General features: G+C 30.2%; 1 protein-coding gene and 1 long non-coding RNA gene across 2 annotated transcripts in view; both read left to right on the top strand.

Annotated features, from left to right (window-relative positions):
* LOC144842112 (uncharacterized) overlaps positions 1-13,122 on the top strand; it is a 54,703-nt gene extending 41,581 nt beyond the window's left edge. The window contains exons 2-9 of the mRNA XM_078698491.1: positions 10,175-10,253; positions 10,475-10,522; positions 10,749-10,862; positions 11,010-11,093; positions 11,784-11,852; positions 12,086-12,190; positions 12,351-12,434; positions 12,776-13,122. Coding sequence (XP_078554617.1) covers positions 10,190-10,253; positions 10,475-10,522; positions 10,749-10,862; positions 11,010-11,093; positions 11,784-11,852; positions 12,086-12,190; positions 12,351-12,434; positions 12,776-12,828 — 621 coding nt within the window. The 5' untranslated portion in view covers positions 10,175-10,189 and the 3' untranslated portion in view covers positions 12,829-13,122. The remainder of the gene's footprint in view (positions 1-10,174; positions 10,254-10,474; positions 10,523-10,748; positions 10,863-11,009; positions 11,094-11,783; positions 11,853-12,085; positions 12,191-12,350; positions 12,435-12,775) is intronic.
* Positions 1-23,774, top strand: part of LOC144842220 (uncharacterized) — a 61,791-nt gene extending 38,017 nt beyond the window's left edge. Inside the window, exons 2-3 of the long non-coding RNA XR_013612100.1 lie at positions 23,473-23,572; positions 23,731-23,774. This is a non-coding gene — a long non-coding RNA (uncharacterized LOC144842220). The remainder of the gene's footprint in view (positions 1-23,472; positions 23,573-23,730) is intronic.
* The last annotated feature ends 885 nt before the right edge of the window (positions 23,775-24,659 follow it).

Below are 24,659 nucleotides of genomic sequence, written 5' to 3'. Positions count from 1 at the left end.
TTCGATTGTCAATTATTCTTATATTCATGTTTTTGTTTGTAACTGTCGAGTTGTCTAGCGCAGGTTAGTGAGACCGATACCTACTTATAGTCCAATGAATATTAGTGTCTATTTTAATGTTTTTTAAATTGAATATGTGCACTATCCTAAATGTCAACTAATTTCATGACATTCTCAAGATGTTATACACAGTCGACGACGTATCACAATTTGTGGCTCTGTAGCCATTCATTATACTAAATACCCATATTTTGTCAATTGCATTTGGATTGATGAAATTTTATTTCACATTTACTCTAACTTTTCTTTTAAAACCATGTTGGAGTGACCATCTATGGAATAACATAGGCCTACAGTATTGAAACTTTAATATAGTCGTATATCTCAAATAATGCGACGTTTTACAATGATGCATTGTAATTACAATTGTAACCCATGATTAGTATGCAGTAACAGAGAAATATAGACAAACATTTTGATATTTCAATATTATGTTTTATTAATGCTGATTTTATCTTTTTTTATCCGTAGCCGATCCATGTGATGATTCAAATTCATGTAAAGAAAACGAAACATGTTTTCCCTATGGTAAAAGTGTTAAATGTATTCGTAATCCGATTGGTAAGTCGTCAAAGTTGTCCCACACTTACCATACGTTGATAATATCTAGTTCTAAGATTCATTGATGTTGATTTCATCTTTTTTTTAACCACAGAACCAGAACCTGTGCCATATTATGAGGCGGAAGAAGCACCGAGAATTGACAGTTCATAATTAATTATTATAATAATGATCAATTTAGGTCATACAGTCAGCCTGCAGATAATAGTTGTCGCGCATATTTAGTAAAACGGTTGCTGGATGTATTGTTTTACACGGTCGAAAAACTGTACTGTACAATTTTTTTACAGTGTAAAACACATGTTCGTTCGATGGATATTTTTAATGTAAGCCTCTACATCGACTGACAGTGGTTCAAATGATTATGACAAGCCATAGGTCATAATTAATTGTCAAACAGAAGAAGTTGTCATTGCTTACAGGTAAGAGTGAATTTCACTCTTCCCTGATATACATGAGTGTGATAACTTGTTCGGGGATTAATGAGCTGTTTCTAGGCTAGTACATTTTTTATATTTCATTTCATTTTAATACAAACAATGTGCTTCAATTATTAACAGAAATGTAAAGATTCTATAAACCTAAATGTTATGTGTAATTACATAATATTTAGTGAGTAATGTAAGTTTTAAAAATTAAAATCATTGTCATTGATTTGATGATAACGCACTGATCTTAAGAATTACACTGATTTTGTTCTTATTACAGCTTCATTGAATCGCAACATACACGACGTTAACAGGGCTAAGGAATAATAAAACAGACGATGTGAATTATTTATAAGTTTAAGATATTTAGTAGGCCTACATAGATAGTTGTGAACATCATTTCCCGGATAGTAGGGACTATTACCGTATAGCAAATCGTGTTGGGATTTTAAGCAAAACTCAATGATTCTAATTTCTGACATATAAATAATATATAATAAATCTAATAAAATAACAAGATCAACACTATATGTGGGTTTTCTTTCTTAAATTTCTATTAGCTATATCATTATCATTATAAACGATTATTACAAGGTACGACTTGAAAACCTGAGTCAACTTAATGGTTGTTCCAAATCGTTGTCGCCTTGACTGTCGTCGTCATCATCATATCATAATACAGTTTTTCGTTTCTCCGTCACCATCGCGTTACTCGATTCTCTGGACTGTATCTCCACATAATGCCGTAATTTGTCCAGTGCCGTAAGCATCTATATATAAATTGGTAGAAGATATGGCCTATGATGTTGTCTACATTAACAAAAATGATTTGAATATGAAAGAGTAAATATAAAGTTTTACATACCTGATAAAAGGACAGGTGTATGACAGGTGTATCTTAATAAATGTGTCTTTAACTGCGAGTGATGCGTCGTTGCAGTGTTGTCATGAAACACTCTAAAACAATTAATTATTCAGAGTTATTCAGTTTAAACTTTATTTCATAATCATATTTTTATTTGTTACGGCGCTCAAAAACAGTTTGTCAAAGGTGCATAATAATTATCATAAATATTGAATAGTGTACTATATGTTAATAATATGGCCATCTGTTTTATTTACAAAATAGACATATGGTGAACTGTTTAAATGTTTTTTTATTATCTATATATGAATTTGAAAAACAATGTTCAGTTTTGTTAATGCTTAGGCCTATATGGTTATTTTCTCATTAAATCAATTTTTGTTTGTATTGTAATTTTTGCTTACGGTATCAATAAAATTTCAGCACATACAATAATTAAATAATTTAGATTTATACATAAAACGATTATAGGCCTATTAATAGACCATGGTAGACCACACCTAGATTTATTACTGATTGTTCTGCAAACGTTAATCCGAATAAATACGGTAATTATTTATATCGTACCAAGAGTTAAGCAAAACTTTAAAACATAACAAAGAACAAACGAATACCTTTTAAAATGTGCTTCGTAAGTAATTTACAACATAGATTAGAAGTACACTTTTGAGGTTAAAAATATGAATACCATGACTATAATATTATTATAAAAGACTGCTCTTAGATGTCAAGACATTGGGCTGTTTAACTTGCTCGAAAAGTTATCCAATGCAAAATATACACATTCATGTCCCTCCCATAATTATGTTCACTCCACATTTACATAAAACGAGGAGTCAGATAATATTAGTTAAAAGGATCACACATAGGATCACACATTTTCTTTTCACTGCAAGATTGTACATTGCCGTAGTCAACAGCATGCAAGTTTAGTTACCTGAAGTTCTAAAGAGAAATTTAATATTTTAGCTTATGCTATAACACCATGTAGATAGAAAGTAGGCCTATTGGTACATTCATTTGTCATAATCAAAATTAACTAATCAAAAACATAATAATTGGTTATACCATATTTAACATAATTTGATCTGATGAAAGATTTCTCATAGAAACATTAAATACCATAAATAAATTAATCCACAAGCTTAGTACATTCTGACTGTTTTAACATACAATTTAGTGTTTTGCATATTTTATTTGTATCTCCATTGAGTTCCAGCTACTGATACCCACAGCATTGTCATTTTCAGTAATTACTTGTTTTATATTACATTTTAAGAATATAAGTGTCGACTGGCAATCGAGCACTTGTTCAATGCATTACGAGTGGACGTATGACGTCATAACACTGCCAAAGTTTACCAAAATTATTTCGAATAATGATATCGCGATGATTTTCTGAATGAAGTAAAGTGAACTTCAGTAAACTTATATTGCAAACTGTGAATTATTGATTTTTATTGGCTATTTTAAATAAAGATTTTATTAATAATAGGCCTACAGGTTATAGCCTATCCATGGTATTATCACTAGGATGCCAGCCTTCGTTCAGAAAATTAAAGATCTACGTCATCATCGTTATCATCATCATCATCATCGTCAACATATTTTAATGTTAATTAGACTATGATTACTATTAATTCGTTTCTGTAATTGAAAACAAAATGTTATTTTTATAGCCACCATGAATTGTCAGATTGTATTGTAAATCTAAAAAGACTGTAGTGTCGTATGGTAAAATATGATTTTATTTGATTTAGTCACTTGCAAGAAAACATAAAAAAAATGAAAAACGGAAAACAAATAACCCAATAGTTTACAAATGTTAAGGATCGTCAGAGGGAAACATCACTGTATATTATCATGTAATTAAACCAAATTAATTGTAAGCTTCAGTACAATACGGTACATTATTATCGTCTGTCTGCTATGCATTTATTGTCTTGTACCGTGTTCATTAATTTGGATGAAATAAAAAAGTGGGACAACTCCACAAAAGACAAATGATGATTCAAAGCAAAAAAAACAATATAAATTGCAAAACAAACAAACAAAACGGCAACATAGGTCTTATCTGAATAAATTAAAAATAATTGATCAACTGTTTTAACTAGTAAGTTTATTTGCCCGCCGCCGGTATCCAATCAAATAAAATTAACAACGCGACGCATCCTTTACATACCGTAGTCCATTATGTCATTTTAGAATTTTATTCTGTTTGACATCCCAACGTGATTTGCTGCGGTAGTTCCATGCCATTTGATATTGAGCTCTTCGATGTTTCTACATTATTTACGACAGTGCTCCACCCTCCTCCTCCTGTTTTGCCGATTTTGTAAGTTGACATGTAATTTGGAAGCTATTCCACGTGATGGTACTTTTATATAGGTCTGATTTGTTTTTAAATAAAAGACTATTAGGGCCTATTAGAACAAATATTCTGATTTAAAAGGAATTTTACACCCGGGAACTGCGAGTGATTTGTGCACTACTTAGTGTGTATTATTTATATTCCATAACGTCTTTTTCAAGCTGTTTATTGTTCAGCCTACAAGCATCTGCTCTGTTCGCATAAAATTTAGCTGTAAAACGAAAAAAAAATCATATTATGTATTAGTGTCTATTTTAATGCTTAGATAAAAGCAATGAAGAACAATTTCTTCTGCCTGACAATTGATTGCCTGTGGCTTATCATTTCAACCACTTTTAATTCTAAAATTACCAATATAACCCCTTCATTTAGCATTTTTAGCATGAATTCACGTAGTCTTGCCAATCACTTTAATGACATTACTGATCTATTAAGTGTTTTAAATTTGTTTTACTGAAACTTTTTTTAACAATAACAAAACTGATTTTATGTTTTATGATATTGCAGGATATACTCTTTTGCATTCCTCAAGAACCAGCAGAGCGGGAGGTGGTGTTGCCATATATTTGAACCAGAGTTTTCAGTATACCCTACGTAATGACCTTTCTAGTATTATTTCTCCTAATTCTGAATCTCTCTTCATTGAAATTAATTCTGAACCTAAGAATATTATTTTAGGTGTAATTTATCGTTTACCTGAATTATCTTTAGTTTCTTTCAATCATTCCATTACATTACTTCTAGATACAATAAACAACGAAGACAAAATGACTTATGTTGCTGGAGACTTTAATATTGATTTGCTGAAATGTAACACTCATAAACAATCCTCCGAGTTTTTAAGTAATATGTTTAAATTTAATTTGTATCCTTTAGTGCACAGACCCACTAGAATAACAACCAAAACCGCTACCCTTATCGATAACATTTTTACTAATAATATTCAAGACAAAATTTCACCTGGAATATTGTATTCCGATATTTCAGATCATTTTTCTGTTTATTCTATTATTCATTCCTCTGTTCTTTTTCAACCAAATAATAATTTGAAACATTTTTTTTTTTAAATTAATGACCGTACTATTTCATCTCTTTCTAATAATCTTCTTTCCACTGATTGGTCTGATGTTTACAACATCAATAATCCCAATGATGCATATAATTTATTTTAAAACAAATTTTCTAAAATATATGATACTCACATTAAACACGTTAGATCTAAACGAAACATTCGTAAGGAAAATAAACCATGGATAACTTCAGGTATTATTAAATCTATAGATATAAGAAACAAACTTTACAAAAAGTATATTAAATCCAAAAAGCAATTAGACAAAGATAAATACATTAAATATAGAAACAAATTAACTAATTTATTAAAAGTTTCTCGTAAACAACATTTCAATGATAAATTTAACTTGTATAGAGATAATATACATAAGACCTGGCAAACTATTAATACTGTTTTAGGTCGTAACAAACGAAAATGTCCCCCATCATTTTTTCTTCACAAAGGAACCAAAATTACTAGTCCACTTGACATTGCTAACAACTTTAATGATTATTTTGTGAACATCGGACCTAATCTAGCAAAGACTATTAATGAACCCTTAAACCAATTTTCATCTTATCTTAATGCAACCTCTAATAAATTCTTTTTTTCTCTCTCCGACCTCAGAAAATGAAATTATTAACATTATTAAAGGTCTAAAAAACAACAAGAGTCCAGGCTGTGATGACATCTCAAATAATGTTGTCAAATCTATTTGTAATCTAATTTCGAAACCACTATCCCACATTTTCAACCTATGCTTTTCACATGGGATATTTCCTGATCTTCTTAAAATTGCTAAGGTAGATCCTATTTTTAAAAAGGGTGACCCTCATTTGTTTACTAATTATAGGCCTATTTCTTTATTAACCTGTTTTTCCAAGATTCTTGAGCGTCTCATCTATAACAAGTTATTTAATTATCTATCTAAACACAATATTCTTTATAATCGTCAGTATGGTTTCAGAAAATCTTATTCTACTGATTTTGCACTTATCGATATATATGATCAAATCACCAAAGCTATAAGCACTAATCACTTTACGGCTGGCATCTTTCTTGATTTGAGCAAGGCCTTTGATACTATTGACCATGATATTCTCTTAAGCAAACTTGAACGATACGGTATCAGAGGTCTTGCTCTAAATTTATTTAGTAGCTACCTTGCCAATAGACATCAATTTATTTCATTTAACTCTTATAATTCACATTTCTCCCAAATTAAATGCGGCGTCCCCCAGGGGTCTATACTCGGCCCTCTATTATTTTTAATTTACGTTAATGATCTTCCCAACTCTTCTTTTTTGTTAAAATTTGTTCTTTTTGCAGATGATACCAACATTTTTTATTCAAATAAAAACGTAAATAATCTATTTCAAATTATTAACACTGAATTAATCAAGGTCTCTAATTGGTTCAAATCAAATAAACTGTCTCTTAATACTTCCAAAACTAACTTTATTCTTTTCAATTATAAAATTAAAAATACTGATTCTTTTGTTATTGAAATTGATAACAACATTATTAATCAAGTAAATAATACTAAATTTCTAGGAGTTACGATAGACTCTAAATTGACATGGCAACCTCACCTTAACAAAATGTCTAATATTATTTCTAGAAACATTGGCGTTATGAACAAATTAAAATTTTATTTTCCCCAACATATTCTTTTATCGTTATATAATACTTTAGTCTTACCTTATATTAATTATTGCAATATCGCATGGGCTACTACAATTGACAAATTTGTATACTTGTGTCCCTGGACAGGTCCTGAAACAACACATATTGATAATATATTTAAACTTCAAAAACGTGCTCTCAGGATCTGTGCAGGATCAACCCGTATAGCCCACACCAAACCATTATTTTATAAATTTAATGTTCTTAACGTCTTTGACATAAATAAATTACAAACTTTTACTTTTATGTACCGTTTTAAGAATAACATATTACCTGCACATATTTCCTCACTATTTCCTAAGCAACCATCTGAGATTCATGATCACAGAACTAGATTTGCAAAAAGTAATGTTTCATCTGAAAAATATATATCTTTTCTTAGGAAAAAATCTATTTTTTTTAATGGCCCTAATTTATGGAATTCCTTAGATACATCACTTAAATCTCTACCAAATGTTAACATTTTTAAATCAAATCTTAAAAACTCTCTGGTTTCAATGTATGGCAGGTAAGTCTCCCGTTCTTCTTCTTTTTTTTTTTTTTTTTTCTTCTAATTTAATCATGTATAGCCAATTACCTGGATGATAATTTATTATCTACCTTCAACTTATTTATATCTATATTGCTTAAACCAGACTACATTTGCTTTGCATTTCTCTATTTTTCTTATTTGGTGCTTATTATTATTATCATTTGTATCACATATTGTTCTTTGTGACTCTGATTTTTTAAATGGTGACCATGCCTTAAAGTTTGTTTTCAAACTTATTTTGGTCTCCATCCACACACACTATACTTGACTTGGTTTATTATAAGACATTTAACTAGTTTGTCTGTTTTTTCTTTTACCTAAATGATGTTTATTACCAATATTATGTTATATATTTTGTGTGTGGAAAATAAATAATAAACAAAACAAAACCACTGTCAATCGATGTAGAAGCTTACATTAAAAATATCCATCGAATATTAAATGTAAATGTGTGACAACTTTGTTCCCTGTTAATGGTGACAACGGCAACTTTTTACCATAGGGATAACATTTTTCGATTTCTTAACATGAATTTGAATCACCACATGGATCGGCTACGAATAAAAAAAGATAAAATCAGCATTAATAAAGCATAATATCGAAATATCAAAACCCGTGTGTCTTTATTTCTCTGTTACTCATGCAGACTAATCGTGGGTTACGACTACAATATTGATATACGACTACATTAACGTTTCAATATGTTACGGTACTCTTTGGATGGTCACTCCAATATGGTTTTGAAAGAAAAGTTAGAGTAAATTAGGTATCGGTCTCTCACTAACTCGCGCTAGAAAACTCAACGGTTACATACAAAAACATGAATGGAATAATTGACAATCGAAACATCTTGCAGAAAGAAATCTAACACTAATAATGAGTAGTCACTAAGTGAAGAAAAACAAAATGTAAAAGTTCAAAATAATGTACACAAAAAGTAATACAAAAATGGTGTTCTTTTGAAAACAATATATTTATAATTGTTTAAAATAACTAAATATAATGAAGATATATATATATTATCTCCCTTTTTTTAAGTATGTACTAAATATCATTTCTTTAGTTTCTTTTTTTAACAGCGTATTGGGATTTTAATTTATTGGTTTTATAGAGCGCGTTCCAAATATTTGGTCCGTAAATGAATATGGATCTATGACTTTATTGCAAATCTGGAGAATGGTATACACATTTTCGTTGAAATTCTAAGGGTTTTTTGCGCGTTCACATTTTTGTTACTTTGATCAAGGATTACACAATTAGAGAGGTAATTTTCGAAGATGATATTGAGTCATGAAATATATTGCCTGTAACTTATTTTTAACGGTTGGAGATAAACTGTTTTTATACAGTAGGCCTACAGACAATTCCGTTTGTATAATGTCTTATAATTACATTTCTTAGATTTCTCTCTGCGATGTTTCGATTGTCAACTATTCTAATATTCATGTTTTTGTATGAAAACGTCGAATTTTCTGGCGCAGCAGGTAAGAATATCGTAATTTCTTTAAAAATGCTGTGTTTACAGGTATTAAAGAGTTTTCAACTTTTCATATTCTGTTAATTACTAATCAATTAGTATAATAATCACAATTACTGACAGAAGACAAGTTACAAACGTGGTATATTTGTATTACTAAATACAGTGCGATGTCCTCCCCATTCCAATACATGTGAGACGTCAGAAGTATGTTACATGTAAGTCGTTGTTCATTATACCCAGGGAAGAGTGATATACCTATGAGTGTGATTTTTTGGGGTTAATTAGCTGCTTATAGGCTACCTTTTTTTTATTTCATTTCATTTTAATACAAACAATATTTTTCAATTCAAAATTTACAAACATTAACAGAAATTTAAAGATTCTATAAAGCCTACATAGTCAGTTTTGAACATCATTCGCATTTCCCGGATGTAGGAACTATTACCGTACCGTAGCAAATTGAGTTGGGATTTCAGGCAGAACTCACTGATTCTAATCTCTGACATATAAATTGTATATAATAAATCTAATAAATAAAGATCACAACTATATGTGGCTTTTTTTCTTATATTTCTATTAGAAATTCATAAACTTATTACAAAATACGACTTGAGTCAACTTAATTGTAGTTTGAACTGTGTACTACAGAGTCACTCTTGTTTTTAAAAATATTTTTTTTTAAATTACCTCAATCGAATTAAAGTGGGAAGCGCAAACATCATCGATAAATTGATTGTCAGCATATCCTGTTTAGAGTCAACCTCTATAAAGAAGATTAAACAAAAAATAAAAGAAAAAAAAGAACGGGATGTAATTTATTTGGCGTTTCATTATTCTCATTGTAAAACAGATGTATGTATATTTTTATTGCTAATATTTCTATTATAACAGTTAATATTAATATATTTAAACTTATGCGTGATGAGATAATAAAATACCAGTTTACATGGTCCACACCTTTTAGTCTACGGAGAGCTCGCGTAACGATACAGATTACCGACTAAGGTGAGTAAACATTCTATTCAGATCTAATTAACAGTTTACATATTTACATTATTCCATGTTTTCAATATTGTTGTATTTGTGATCCATATTGTCCTCATATTTGTTTTTCTTACTTACTTACTCCTCTTAATATAGACTTCTTTCTGCAAGATGTTTCGATTGTCAGTTATTCTATTCATGTTTTTGTATGTAACCGTCGAGTTGTCTAGCGCAGGTTAGTTAGAGTTACATTTAAATCTGGCAATTTAGACATAACCTACCAAAAGCTGAGCTTTAATCACGATGATTTACTAATATTATTATACCTATATGCGTATTTGGCCTACCTGTTCCAACTACTGTATAAACCGAAGGTTTGGTATAATAATAATAATATTAATTTGTAGTTAAATCGATTAATATTTCAAATTTAAAATGTTACCTTTGTATCGCTAGCCAATCCATGTGATTACAGTGATGAGGAAGATGGAAATGTTAAATGTAGTAAGTCTTTACAATGATTAATCGTGCAGTCATATTTTGTAACCCATCCGCGGCCGTCGACGCACTACGTCAATTTTTCTTTTTCGACCTTGATGGGAGCAAACATTGCTTTTCGCAATCATGTAGGTGCCTAATAAAGGATGGACCAGCATTAATCGTATCTTTGATTATCTTGATGATAAAAGTTCTGTTATTATGATTTTTATCTATGTTTTTATTCTATTAGTCAATCCATGTGATGAAGGGGACAAATGTTTGAAATTTAGTGACACGGAATGTATTTTCATATATAGTATTAGTAGCATTGGATGTCAATCGATTAGGCGACGAAGTGATGGTGGTAAGTCGTTATAATGGTAATGAATAGGCCTATATAATAATATAGCCACCATCAATAGTCCCCTATCAATGACAGGAGACAATATAATAATATAGATATTTTTTCGATAGTTCTAGCTTCATTGATGCCGACTTTTTTTTTTCATAGAAGATCCATGTGAGAACAACCCATGTGGGCAACACCGATGTCTTTCCGAAGATGGATTTTATATCTGTATTGAGTCACTTGGAAGTAAGTTGTTCATATGACTGTGATATAGATTTATACAATCATCACGGACTCGATACTTTTGTTTAATTGATTTTAACTATCCTAAAGTGGAACCTCTCTTTTGAACACCCCTAATAAGGAAGAAGGGGACAGTTTATGGTTGTTATGTCACAAAACAATAAAACGATCAACCATAATTCAGGGGACATTCCTCAATAAGGGAGCAGATTGTTTTATTCCCGAAGATAAGTCTCCTTAACAGTGGCTCTACCGCATAAAATAGCCTAATAAGCTTTTAAAGATGATGATGATGATGATGATGATGATGATGATGATGATGATGATGATGATGATGATGATGATGATGATGATGATGATGATGTTGATGATGATGATGATGATGATGATGATGACCATGATGATCATGATGATGATCATGATGATGATCATGATGATGATCATGATGATGATAATAACAATAAAAATATAATAACAACAATAAATATAACAACAACAATAAATATAACAACAACAATAAAAATAACAACAACAATAACAACAACAATAGCAATAACAATAATAATAATTTGTATTTGGATCGATTAATATTTCACATTTAAAATGTTACTTTATTTATTTATTTATTTATTTATTTTATTTTTATTTTATTTCATCAAAATAATAATAATAATTTTACCTTTGTATCGCTAGCCAATCCATGTGATAACAGTGCATGCGGAGATGACATGTGTCTGTTCGAAGATGGAAAAGTTAAATGTAGTAAGTTTTTACAATGACTAATCGTGTTGTCATATTTTGTAATCCATCCGCGGCCGTCGACGCACTACGTCAAATTTTCTTTTTCGACCTTGATGGGAGCAAACATTACTTTTCGCTAATAATGTAGGGGCCTATAAAAAGGATGGACCAGCATTAATCATATCTTTGATTATCTTGATAATTAAAGTTCTGTTATTATGATTTTAATCTATCTATGTTTTTATTCTTATTAGTCAATCAATGTGAAGAATGTTTGGAATTTAGTGACACAGAATATCTGTTCATAGATAGTATTAGTAGCATTGGATGTCAATCGATTAGGCGACGAAGTGATGGTGGTAAGTCGCTATAATGTTAATGAATAGGCCTATATAATAATATAGCCACCATCAATAGTCCCCTATCAATGACAGGAGACACAAATTGTCACACTCTTATATAACGTTGATATTTTTTCGATAGTTCTAGCTTCATTGATGCCGCCTTTTTTTTTCATAGAACATCCATGTGAGGGCGACCCATGTAGGCATCACCATTGTGATTCCGAAGATGGATTTTATATCTGTATTGAGTCACGTGGAAGTAAGTGTGATTTTAACCATCATAAAGTGGAACCCCTCTTTTGAACACCCCTATTTAGGAGAAAGGGGACACTTTATGGTTGTTATGTCACAAAACACTAACACGACCAACCCCCACAATTCAGGGGACATTCCTCATTAAGAGGGGCAGTTTTTTTTAGTCCCTAAGATAAGTCTCCTTAACAGTGGCTCTACTGAAATAACCTAATAAGCTTTTAAAGGTAAATCCAGCAACCTGAGTGGCATGGAGTTGGTGATTGGTGATGATAGATTGAATTTCTTGTAGAAATAGTTATCTGTACATAATGGACTGCCAAGTAAATACATTGATTCTGTTCTTAGTTACAGATACATTCTTTGCCGGCATGCAAGACCATAACAGGGCTAATGGATAATAAAAAGAGACGATGCGAAGAAGTATAAAATAGATTATAAAAATAGATTATTTAGTATGTATGCCTACGTTTTCCGGATGTAATTTTGTCTTCAATTTTGTTCGGGCAAATAATTAGTTGAACTGTGATATAACAAATAAGATTAATTGTAATTTAAATCATGGATGTATACAATAAAAATGTCTCAAATAAAACTCTTTTATTATTTTCTATTTATTAGACCCCGTCTAATATGCCAAGAATAAAAAGAATGTGCACATGCCGCCTAAAATCGAGAACTGGTGATATTTTATGATTCTTTTATTCATATTGAAAGAGATTCTGGTTTATTTACTGCTAATGGTAAAATTTCAAGTTTGTATTATTGAAACGGCGAACCTTAAGAGGGTTGGTCTAGAAAATATGTATGGCGCCCCCTGTATGTAGTATCGCATTCGTAAACATACAATAATTCTGGCTGAGGCTAATTTTGCTTCAAGCCCAGCAAACAATTTTACGTTTTGGTAACGTTATAATTACGTTATTTTTTGGTTATAAAAACGTTTTCTAATAACGTTGCACGAACGCAAAAATGTCGACCTTTTTATACGACTTTTTAACGTTCAAAATAACGTTCAAAATAACGTGTTTATAACGTTTTTTGAACGTCCTCAATAATGTTCAGAAATAACGTGTTAAATACGTATTTATAACTTCTACAATAACGTTGCACGAACGAGAAAATGTCGACCTTTTTATACGACTTTATAACGTCCAAAATAACATTCAAAATAACGTGTTTATAACGTCTTTTGAACGTCCTAAATAATGTTCATAAATAACGTATTCAAAACGTATTTACAACTTTTTGCAATAACGTTGATAAAAAACGTGTCCGAGACGTTTTTTTAACGTTTTATGTAATGTTTGTAAATGACGTATTCGCAACATGTTTTTAACGTCCAAAATAACATTCAAACATAACGTATGCAACGCGTTTTTATAACGTCCTAAAAAATGTTCACAAATAACGTGTTAGGAACGTGCCTTCTACGTTAACAGCAACGTTTGTAAATGACGTATTTGCTACGTGTTTTTAACGTTCTCAATGATGTTTTTAAATAACGTATGTAAAGCGTAATTATGACTTTCGCACATACGAATTAGTAACGTTCATTATAACGTACCAGATACATTTTCAAATCGTAGTTTGATAATGTTACATCATAAACTTTTTACCACTGACGAATTTATAACGTCCATATTTGACGTCTTGAAAAGTTAATACTTAGTTATATACAACGATTTGGGTAACGTTACCACATATTATATGTGTTCTGCAGATATACGTGTTACATAGCTCATTATTCGTTAAAACATGTAGTTAGTATAAGACATATAAAAACAAGCAATTTAAAATGAAATATTGTTTTTGTTTTATTCTATTATCTGATTAAAAAAAGACATACACTATTGCAATTAGCTTAAGATGAAGGAACTTGATTATTATTAGAGAGCTTTCGCTATTTTGATCAGGAACGAGAACCAGCAGTAATTACCCATTCTTGATAATACGGAGATCGATAATGAGAAACATTGTTCTTTTAAACGAGAATGAGCAAATTTGCCTATAAGTCGTCCTCATCTCTGCTGTCTGGCACATCCCGTTCCTGAAAAGAGAAAAAAAATGTAAAACTAGGTAAATAAAATGATCTCTTAGCAGTAAATCTTAAATAATTTTTTTTAAGTGTTATTAGTTTACAAAATTAAATTATTGTCATTCTAATCGGATTTTTTTTCTAAATGATTTTGGCTATTGACTATTTGGTGTTTTTTATGTGGTTGCCCATTCCCTATTAAATTTACATAACAGTATGCAGTTGTTATGTTTATTTCGTATTGGATAGTGTTGTTGGGTCTAAATACTAAGCCCTATCAGTACCAGACGTTAGTTGTAATTTACTTTATTCCAACATTTGTATCCCGTAACTTTACATTAATTATTCGTTTGAGTGCGATTGTACGAATGTGTTGTATTGCTTTATTTACCACTTGGTGAAACTGTACAACAATGACTAGTATCTTTTAGTTTGTAAACTATTTAGTCTTAAACTGATGCGGACTATAGTAAACTTCATCATTACAATATGAGTGATACGTAAAAGCATGGATGATTAAGTTATTTCGCCATGGTAAAAAATAAATGATAAATCAAATTTAATTTATTCTTACCTTGTATCTTGAGCCACCTAGTCTGTTGGGAGCGTGCTTCAGTGTTTCAGCAATATCTATCTCCACAACACATTGCTTCGTTTGTGGGTGAGCTCGCATACACGATTCTAAAGATGAACAATTTGAATGGGAGTGTTTAGTCACAATGTACACATTTAAAACTTCAAAATCCTGTATTAGCAGTAAACATTAATGCCATTATGTTTTTTTTTGTTTTTAGTAAATAAACGACTTAGGCCTATAATTTAGAAAGTTCAGTACTTTACATTATGCGCGCGCCAAACACATAAGTACTAAATTGTGCATGAGCACATTTGGTTTTAAGCCTCTAGTAACATTTAGTACAACCATAAAAACTGCTATGAAATTTCAACAAGACTAGTAATCAACATGTAGCCAATGACTAAACCTATTAGGCTAATGCTAGACTTACTTATTATTACACTGCACAGCTGCGTCTTGCAAAATGCAGCTTTGCCTTTTCGGCCCTATAACTGTAAGTGACAGCACCTTGTTGGTGGCCACCTTCCTCATAATACGACGAACAGTATCACCTGCCCTGTGTCCCGTCAAGGTGCTTAAATAATTTACCTTTTTGGAGTATAAATAATAAATAATGATTATTAATATGTATATAACACACATTGTAAAGGAATACTAAAGAACATAGTACAAAAAAGTCTCAGTACATCACATAATAATAGATTAATTATGTAACACGAAATATTAAGCCTAATTAGATTTGGTTTTGTAAAAAGGTAGTACAGTATAAATGTAACATCGCAACATTTTATTATTATACACAATTATAATACGTACAGTACAATAATATTAATACATTTATTTGTATTAAATGAAACTAAATTCAACTTGATAATGTATTCCAAACAATAAATAAACCATGTTATGTTAAATAAATATTCACGGCTTTTTTAATATCTAGTAACAATTACTGTACTAATTACATAAGCAACCTACATTGCATTGTTTTCTGTAGGAAAAGATACAAAGCATCGATTAACAAAAAATTAAAAAACCTCAATATATAAGGATTAGGCCTAATGAAACAATAACTCACCGCAAATATATTGGCTTGATAGAAGTTGTTGATAATAATTAGGATACTTTACTTGACTTTTGAACGAGCTTCTCTTTTTCCGCAGCAGAACGCAAGTGACACTATGTATTTAAATCCCGCGCCGTGTCGAATTTATTATTCTGAGCTCCGCCTGTGATTGGTTGCCGATGACTCAAGCAAGCTTTTTAAATGGCGACCGTTTCACCTCCACGAATACAATTATTTATTTTGAACGAATAATGTTTGCAGCTCTAAAACAAATTTCATAGTTTGATCATAAACATCCATGGTTTGATCAACCCAGTATTATTGTAGACTATTATTGTAGCCCTATTTAGCATGATTCCCTATTTAGCATTATTGCGCTTCATTTATGACTATCATATACAACCCTTTGTTAGTAGATTTTATATGTGAAACTTTAGTCTATACTGAATATGTAGCTCTTCACAAAATAATAACAATAATAACTTATACCCAGGTTCTCAATTTCAGCTACAAAATCGATGAAACACAGAATTCCAATAGAAAATGCTTTTATTAATTATAACACAGAACTGCTTACTTTTAAAACTCAATACTAACTACACAGATCTGACTCATCTATCCAATTTCACAATATTCCTAGATAACACCATGGAGGAATTTTTCCTCCATGATAACACAGGCTATAAAACTTTCTTATTCCCCACCACAAAACCCACAAAATGGACCAGTTGTTATGGAAACCTAGATAAAGGAGGTACAGTCTTAATTAATTCAGAGTGTGGAATGTGTAAAATCAAACTAAGATATGATCATTGAGGATATACACGCTACTAGTAAATATGAACTTAAATACAATAAGATAATAATACTGCTTTTAGATTCCTAGAGCCTAATAATTGAATTTCTTTTTATTCGTAAATTTAAATTTATTTATTTATTGGATAGAACATCACATAAAGAGATTTTACCTTTAGATTTACTTATACAAGTTAATAATGTTGACCATATACTTTATTCTGTAATTCTGTAATTGTTGGTTTTAGACCAGTTACCCTGGAAATTAACGACCTTACATTCTTGTAATGTATGATCAAGTTACAGAAATTAGCAATAAGCTAATCAACATGTTAACTATACATTATTCAACAGTATGTAAGGGCACTCATGGCCCAAGTACAAAAATAGAAAATAATAGGCCTACATAAAATTAAATTTAAGTAGCAGTAAAAGCATAATAATTAGTTCTCTTTTTATATGCGAAAAAGGCAAATTATACCAGGTTATTGATTACTTTTTTATTTTTGTTATTCATTAATAAAAATATAAACTTTTTTCATTTTTCAAAAAGGAGTGACTAATTTCTTTGTAGTTTGGACATACTCAAACAAAGTGATATTCATTTCAACCTCGTTACATTTGCAAACTTTTTATTTAAAGAACGGAATTAAATTTGATATGTGACATATGTGTCATACAAGTCACATTATAAGGTGAAATACAAAATATGAATGAATAAATGTAGCTATATAATATAAAAACACAGTTAAGCAGAAAAGTATGATAGTTGGTGAATAAAAATGTAATCAGAAGGAAAAAAAACAAACATATATATCGGTCAATACTGTTTTAAATGGTATTTTAAGATCTGGTCGCCAATGCGTTAATGTTGACCTATATCTTAAATTCCATCCTACAACAAGGTTGATTTATATAAGTTACCATGGTAATTAACGACGTACCCTCTTGTAATAGGATATAGTACAAGTTTCAGAGAACTCGGGTTAAATATTATAATGACAATGTACTTCGGCCGTATACTTTTTAAATGTTAACATTCAAATTTTTAAATACAATACAATCGTTTGTGTTTAATAACGCTCTTTAATGAGTGTATGACTATGACTATGTTTTATTTTATAATTATACTTATTTTGAATACACAATTTAATGAAAAAGTAAAAATACACTGTAAGAACCAACGTTGGTTAAAGGAAATGAGCTACACTGATGACAAATTATGTAATTGTAATGTAATCCTAATTTAGATAAACAATTTTGCTTTATAGAATCCGATTGTTTATTGAGTGTAGATTTAAATACTTTGATCAATATTATTTCCTTCATTAGACATTAGATACATATAAGTAAATATGCAATGATATGTTGTTTCCTGTTGTTGTATTCATTAATGCGAATTGCCAAAGGCATGGGGGAATTACAATTAATTCCTTTAATCTTTGATCTGCTTTGATCTCACTCTCCCCTAATATACCAAAATGAACAATAATTGATCTCTTGATTAAGAGAATTTAATTAGCAGCCAACGTTTCACCAATGAAAATTACTGTCAAACCCAAGAAAATATCATAGGCGCGCCTACTTTTTTAAATTTGTATTTACTACACAAATGTTATAATGTAAAAGAAAAATACTAGTGTCAAGTTTTTTTAAAATTAACTTAGGCGCACTTTTAGTAAAAAAGTGTTGTAATTGTATTCTAGAACCATAGGCATCATATTTTGAAAAATTAAAAATGTCCAGATCATCTAAAATTCTAGTAAATTACCCAATTTTTATACTAAAGATAAATAAATACATATACAATTATTGTACCAAATTTGAACAAAATTGAAGTTGGTTAAGTATTTTTCCGCGATGGTTTTTGAATGATGTTTTTACAGTTTTATTTTATCCAAATCATACTAAATTTCTATTACTAATAAAAATCTAACTTTCCGATATACTGTATTACAATTTTGGAATTAAATACTATTTTATGAGTGGAACACACTTACGATATTAAATATTAAATGTAATGTAATTATTAGTCATAAATTAGATATTATTTGACTTTTTTCCCCGTTATTTGAAACCTACGCGAAATAATATGAGAGGACGCTGTTTTACTGGTAATAGATATGGTTATTGTGTGTTCTATTCTTCCGCTCGAATATTCTTTAACCCCAACAGACTACATCGTCCAGATAGCGAGATCCTAAATATTTTTGTATTCTTATACTATAGGAAAGGTGAATCCATTTTGCTAAAGGAACCTTTAGAAATACAATAGCTTTATTTATTTGCAGTTTATTCAACAAGAAACGGAAATTAAATATCTAAATAAATAAAGTATAGACATCATGAATTAAATTAATAAGTACTTTTAGTACGAGAAAATGTATTATCAATGGGCAAAATATGTAGCATTGATGCCATAAAAAATAAATTGACGAGTCTCGGTAAATATGTAGGCTTGCTCGTGGTTCAGTGTAGCGGAGGAAATTCACTTTAGCTGCGTATCTTTATTACCACTCCGCGAGAGAAGTTGGCCTAACTGGTAGGCCTAGGAAGTTGTAGTGTGGGGGCCTAGCAAGTCAAGCAGAGTGCCTCGGCCAACCTACGTTCCCTAGTAGGTAGAAGGTTAAGTTAGACCAGTCCATTTAGGCCTACTATAGCGGGAAAAGTTCTGGTGGTTCTACTTTTTTTATTTGTATTAAATGATTTATCAAATGGATATAGTATGTACATTATTCTATGGATTATGATGCGGATTATCGGGTAGCACATTCTTTCAAATGGATAGCATGGATTGGGTAGCACAATCAAATGGATAGCACATTGGGTAGCACATTATTTCCGGTAGCACATTATTTGAAATGGATAGCACATTGGGTAGCACAATCAAATGGATAGTAACTGTACATTATTCTATATGGATTATGATGCGGATTATCGGGTAGCACATTCTTTCAAATGAGTATCACATTATTTCAAATGGATAGCATAGATATGGGCAGCAACTTCATGATCTTTCAATAAATATATGCGTGTTATCTGAAAAAGGACATATCTTGCCAGATACAGAACAGCCGTTTCTTGTTGTTAGACATGAACCGTACAAGAGAATCGGGTGGAATTACCGTGTACCGTATCGGATTTTCCATGGACAGTTGCCCCTACTACATTCCGGCCAACGACCACAATAATATTGTCATATATACATTATAATTAGACAGAATGATAATTTGTGTTTATATGTTAATAATCAGTGATCAAAATAATGAATATAATTCACTTTTTTTAACTGCGATAACATTGATCTACAGTACTGTACGTTGAAAATATAAAATAAATGTGACTGTATTTAATGAACCATTATTTTAAAACGACACCAGCCTTTAAATATTTTCATTATTTTTGAACGTTTTTAAATGTTATGTACGTCATCAAAACATAATATGTTACGTTACTAAATAACATAAACACTATGTGATGATAATATTATACATTTGCATTAGGCTACATCTAAAATTATCTGAACGTTTGTCTTGAACGTTTTATAAATGTTACTTTGGTACGTTATCAAGACGTTAAAATGTTACATTAATAAATAACATAAAAACTAAGTTATTAAAAAACGTTTCTATAACATTATTATTACATCTTAAATTAACGTTAGTTTATAGTTTGTATTTTACGTTTGTATAACGTATTTCTGAACGTTTGTCTTGAACGTTGTATAAATGTTATATTGGTACGTTATCAAGACGTCAAAATGTTACATTAAAAAATCACATCTAAACTACGTTATTATAATACGTTTTTATAACATTATTATTACATCTTAAATTAACGTTAGTTTATAGTTTGTATTTTACGTTTGTATAACGTATTTCTGAAAGTTTGTCTTGAACGTTGTATAAATGTTATATTGGTACGTTATCAAGACGTCAACATGTTACATTATTGAATAACACATAAACTACGTTATTATAATACGTTTTTATAACATTGTTATTACATCTTAAATTAACGTTAGTTTATAGTTTGTATTTTGCGTTTGTATAACGTATTTCTGAACGTTTGTCTTGAACGTTGTATAAATGTTATATTGGTACGTTATCAAGACGTCAAAATATTACGTTAATGAATAACATATAAACTACGTTATTATAATACGTTTTTATAACATTATTATTACATCTTAAATTAACGTTAGTTTATAGTTTGTATTTTACGTTTGTATAAAGTATTTCTGAACGTTTGTCTTGAACGTTGTATAAATGTTATATTGGTACGTTATCAAGACGTCAAAATGTTACGTTATTGAATAACATATAAACTACGTTATTATAATACGTTTTTATAACATTATTATTACATGTTAAATTAACGTTAGTTTATAGTTTGTATTTTACGTTTGTATAACGTATTTCTGAACGTTTGTCTTGAACGTTGTATAAATGTTATATTGGTACGTTGTCAAGACGTCAAAATGTTACGTTATTGAATAACATAAAAACTACGTTATTATAATACGTTTTTATAACATTATTATTACATCTTAAATTAACGTTAGTTTATAATTTGTATTTTACGTTTGTATAACGTATTTCTGAACGTTTGTCTTGAACGTTGTATAAATGTTATATTGGTACGTTGTCAAGACGTCAGAATGTTACGTAAATGAATAACATAAAAACTACGTTATTATAATACGTTTTTATAACATTATTATTACATCTTAAATTAACGTTAGTTTATAGTTTGTATTTTACGTTTGTATAACGTATTTCTGAACGTTTGTCTTGAACGTTGTATAAATGTTATATTGGTACGTTGTCAAGACGTCAGAATGTTACGTAAATGAATAACATAAAAACTACGTTATTATAATACGTTTTTATAACATTATTATTACATCTTAAATTAACGTTATTTTATAGTTTGTATTTTACGTTTTTTTAACGTATTTTTCAAACGTTAGGTCTGAACGTAATATAATTGTCACATGTAAACGTTATTAAAACGTTAATATGTTACGTTACTATACAACAATAATCAAACGCTTCTCAATTACGTAAATAAAACGTTGTGAAAACGTTTTTGTATTAACGTAATTTTATTCACATTATGTAACGTTTTAATGACGTTGTGACAATGTACTTTTGTAACGTTATTATCGGAAACCAAACTATAACGTTCGCGAATGTTGTCATAACGTTATGTGTTTGCTGGGAGATTAATAAATAAGCACAAAGCCTGATGTATCCTAATAATACCTTCATTAGTACATCAAGGTGTTTTTTCGAAAGCTGAACAGACTGAAATTACAGGATGGAAAGACAACTATCAATTGTACAGAAATATTCCTGCGATTACTTTCGCAAAAAATCACAGGTATTCTAAAAAAAAAAAATGTTAATTGTTCGTCCCTCGAAACACATTATCCTCACATCCTAACGGAATTCGTGGTAGATTGTTCAGGTAAGTACGTACTTACTTCGGAATAATTTTAACTATTATAAACAAATAAAGTATTTGACGTATATTGTATTTATTACTCATCATGCATTCTTTTAAACCACTTTATTTTTATTGTCAGCATATGCTGTTTATAGTTAAGAAGGTTAAATAAAAAATAAATAAAAAAAAAAGAAGAACTGGTTTGTAATTTATTTAGCGTTTTATTATTCAAATTGTAAAACAGATGTATGTAGGCCTATATTTTTGTATTGCTAATATTTCTATTATAAGCGTTAGTGTTAATATATGTAAACTTATGCGTGATGAGATAATAAAATACCAGTTTACATGTCCACACCTTTTAGTCTACGGAGAGCTTGCGTAACGATACAAATTACCTGTATTAACGATTAAGGTGAGTAAACATTCTATTCAGATCTAATTAACAGTTTACATTTTTACATTATTCCATGTTTTCAATATTGTTGTATTTGTGATCCATATTGTCATCATTCTTAACTTTTAAAATATTTGGTTTTCTTCACTTACTCCTCTTAATATAGACTTCTTTCTGCAAGATGTTTCGATTGTCAATTATTCTTATATTCATGTTTTTGTATGTAACCGTCGATTTGTCTAGTGCAGGTTAGTGAGAGTTAAATCGTATTCTGGCAATTTAGACAAAACCTACCAAAAGCTGATTTTACTGATATTATTATACCTATATAAGTATTTGGCCTACCTGGTCCAACTACTGTTTAGTATATTAATAATAATAATAATATTAATTTGTAGTTGGATCGATTAATATTTCACATTTAAAATGTTACCTTTGTATCGCTAGCCAATCCATGTGATTACGGTACATGTGGAAGACGGAAAAGTTAAATGTAGTAAGTTTTTACAATGATTAATCGTGTTGTCATATTGTGTAACCCATCCACGGCCGTCGACGCACTACGTCAATTTTTCTTTTTCGACCTTGATGGGAGCAAACCTTGCTTTTCGCTAATCATGTAGGGGCCTAATAAAGGATGGACCAGCATTAATCATATCTTTTATTATCTTGATAATAAAAGTTCTGTTATTATGATTTGTATCTATGTTTTTATTCTTATTAGTCAATCCATGTGATGAAGGGGACAAGTGTTTGGCATTTAGTGGCACAGAATGTATGTTCATATATAATAGTATTGGATGTAAATCGATTATGCGAAGTAAGTCGTTACAATGGTAATGAATAGGTCTATATAATAATATAGCCACCATCAATAGTCCCCTATCAATGACAGGAAACACAAATTGTCGTATTCTTATATAACGTTGATATTTTTTCGATAGTTCTAGCTTCATTGATGCCAACTTTTTTTTCATAGGAGATCCATGTGAGGGCGACCCATGTGGGCATCACCCATGTATTTCCGAAGATGGATTTTATATCTGTATTGAGTCACATGGAAGTAAGTTGTTCATATGACTGAGATATAGATTTAGGCAATCATCACGGACTCAATAATTTTGTTTCATTGATTTTAACCATCATAAAGAACCTCTCTTTTAAACACCTCTATTAAGGAGAAAAGGGACACTTTATGGTTGTTATTTCACAAAACACTAACACGACCAACCACAATTCAGGGGACATTCCTCATTAAAGGAGCATTTTTTTTTTAGTCCCGAAGTCTCCTTAATAGAGGTTCTGCATAAAATAGCCCTGTTTAGCAACCTGAGTGGCATGGAGTTGGTGATTTGTGATAATAGATTGAATTTCTTGTAGAAAAATGTATCTGTAACATACTGGACTGCCAAGTGAATACATTGATTCTGTTCTTATTACAGGTTCATTGTTTGCCGGCATGCAAGACCATAACAGGGCTAACGGATAATAAAAATAGACGTTGCGAAAAAGTAGAAAATAGATTATAGAAATAGATTATTTAGTATGTATGTAGGCCTACGTTTTCCGGATGTAATTTTTGTCTTCAATTTTTTCGGGTAAATAATTAGTTGAACTGTGATATAACAAATAAGATTAATTGTAATTTAGATCATGGATGTATACAATAAAATGTCTCAAATAAAACTCTTTTATTATTCTCTATTCATTAGACCCCGTCTAATATGCCTAGAATAAAAAGAATGTGCACATTCCGCCTAAAATCGAGAACTGGTGATATTTTATGATTCTTTCATTCATATTGAAAGAGATTCTGGTTTATTTACGGCTAATGGTAAAATTTCAAGTTTGTATTATTGAAACGGCGAAACTTGAGAGGGTTGGTTTGGAAAATATGTAGGGCGCCCCCTG

The sequence above is a fragment of the Antedon bifida genome, chromosome 1 (genome assembly GCF_963402885.1).
Source record: "Antedon bifida chromosome 1, ecAntBifi1.1, whole genome shotgun sequence".
In the NCBI taxonomy this organism is placed as follows: Eukaryota; Metazoa; Echinodermata; class Crinoidea; order Comatulida; family Antedonidae; genus Antedon; species Antedon bifida.
Note: the sequence above shows the minus strand (reverse complement) of the source record. Positions and strands in the feature narration are given on the sequence as shown.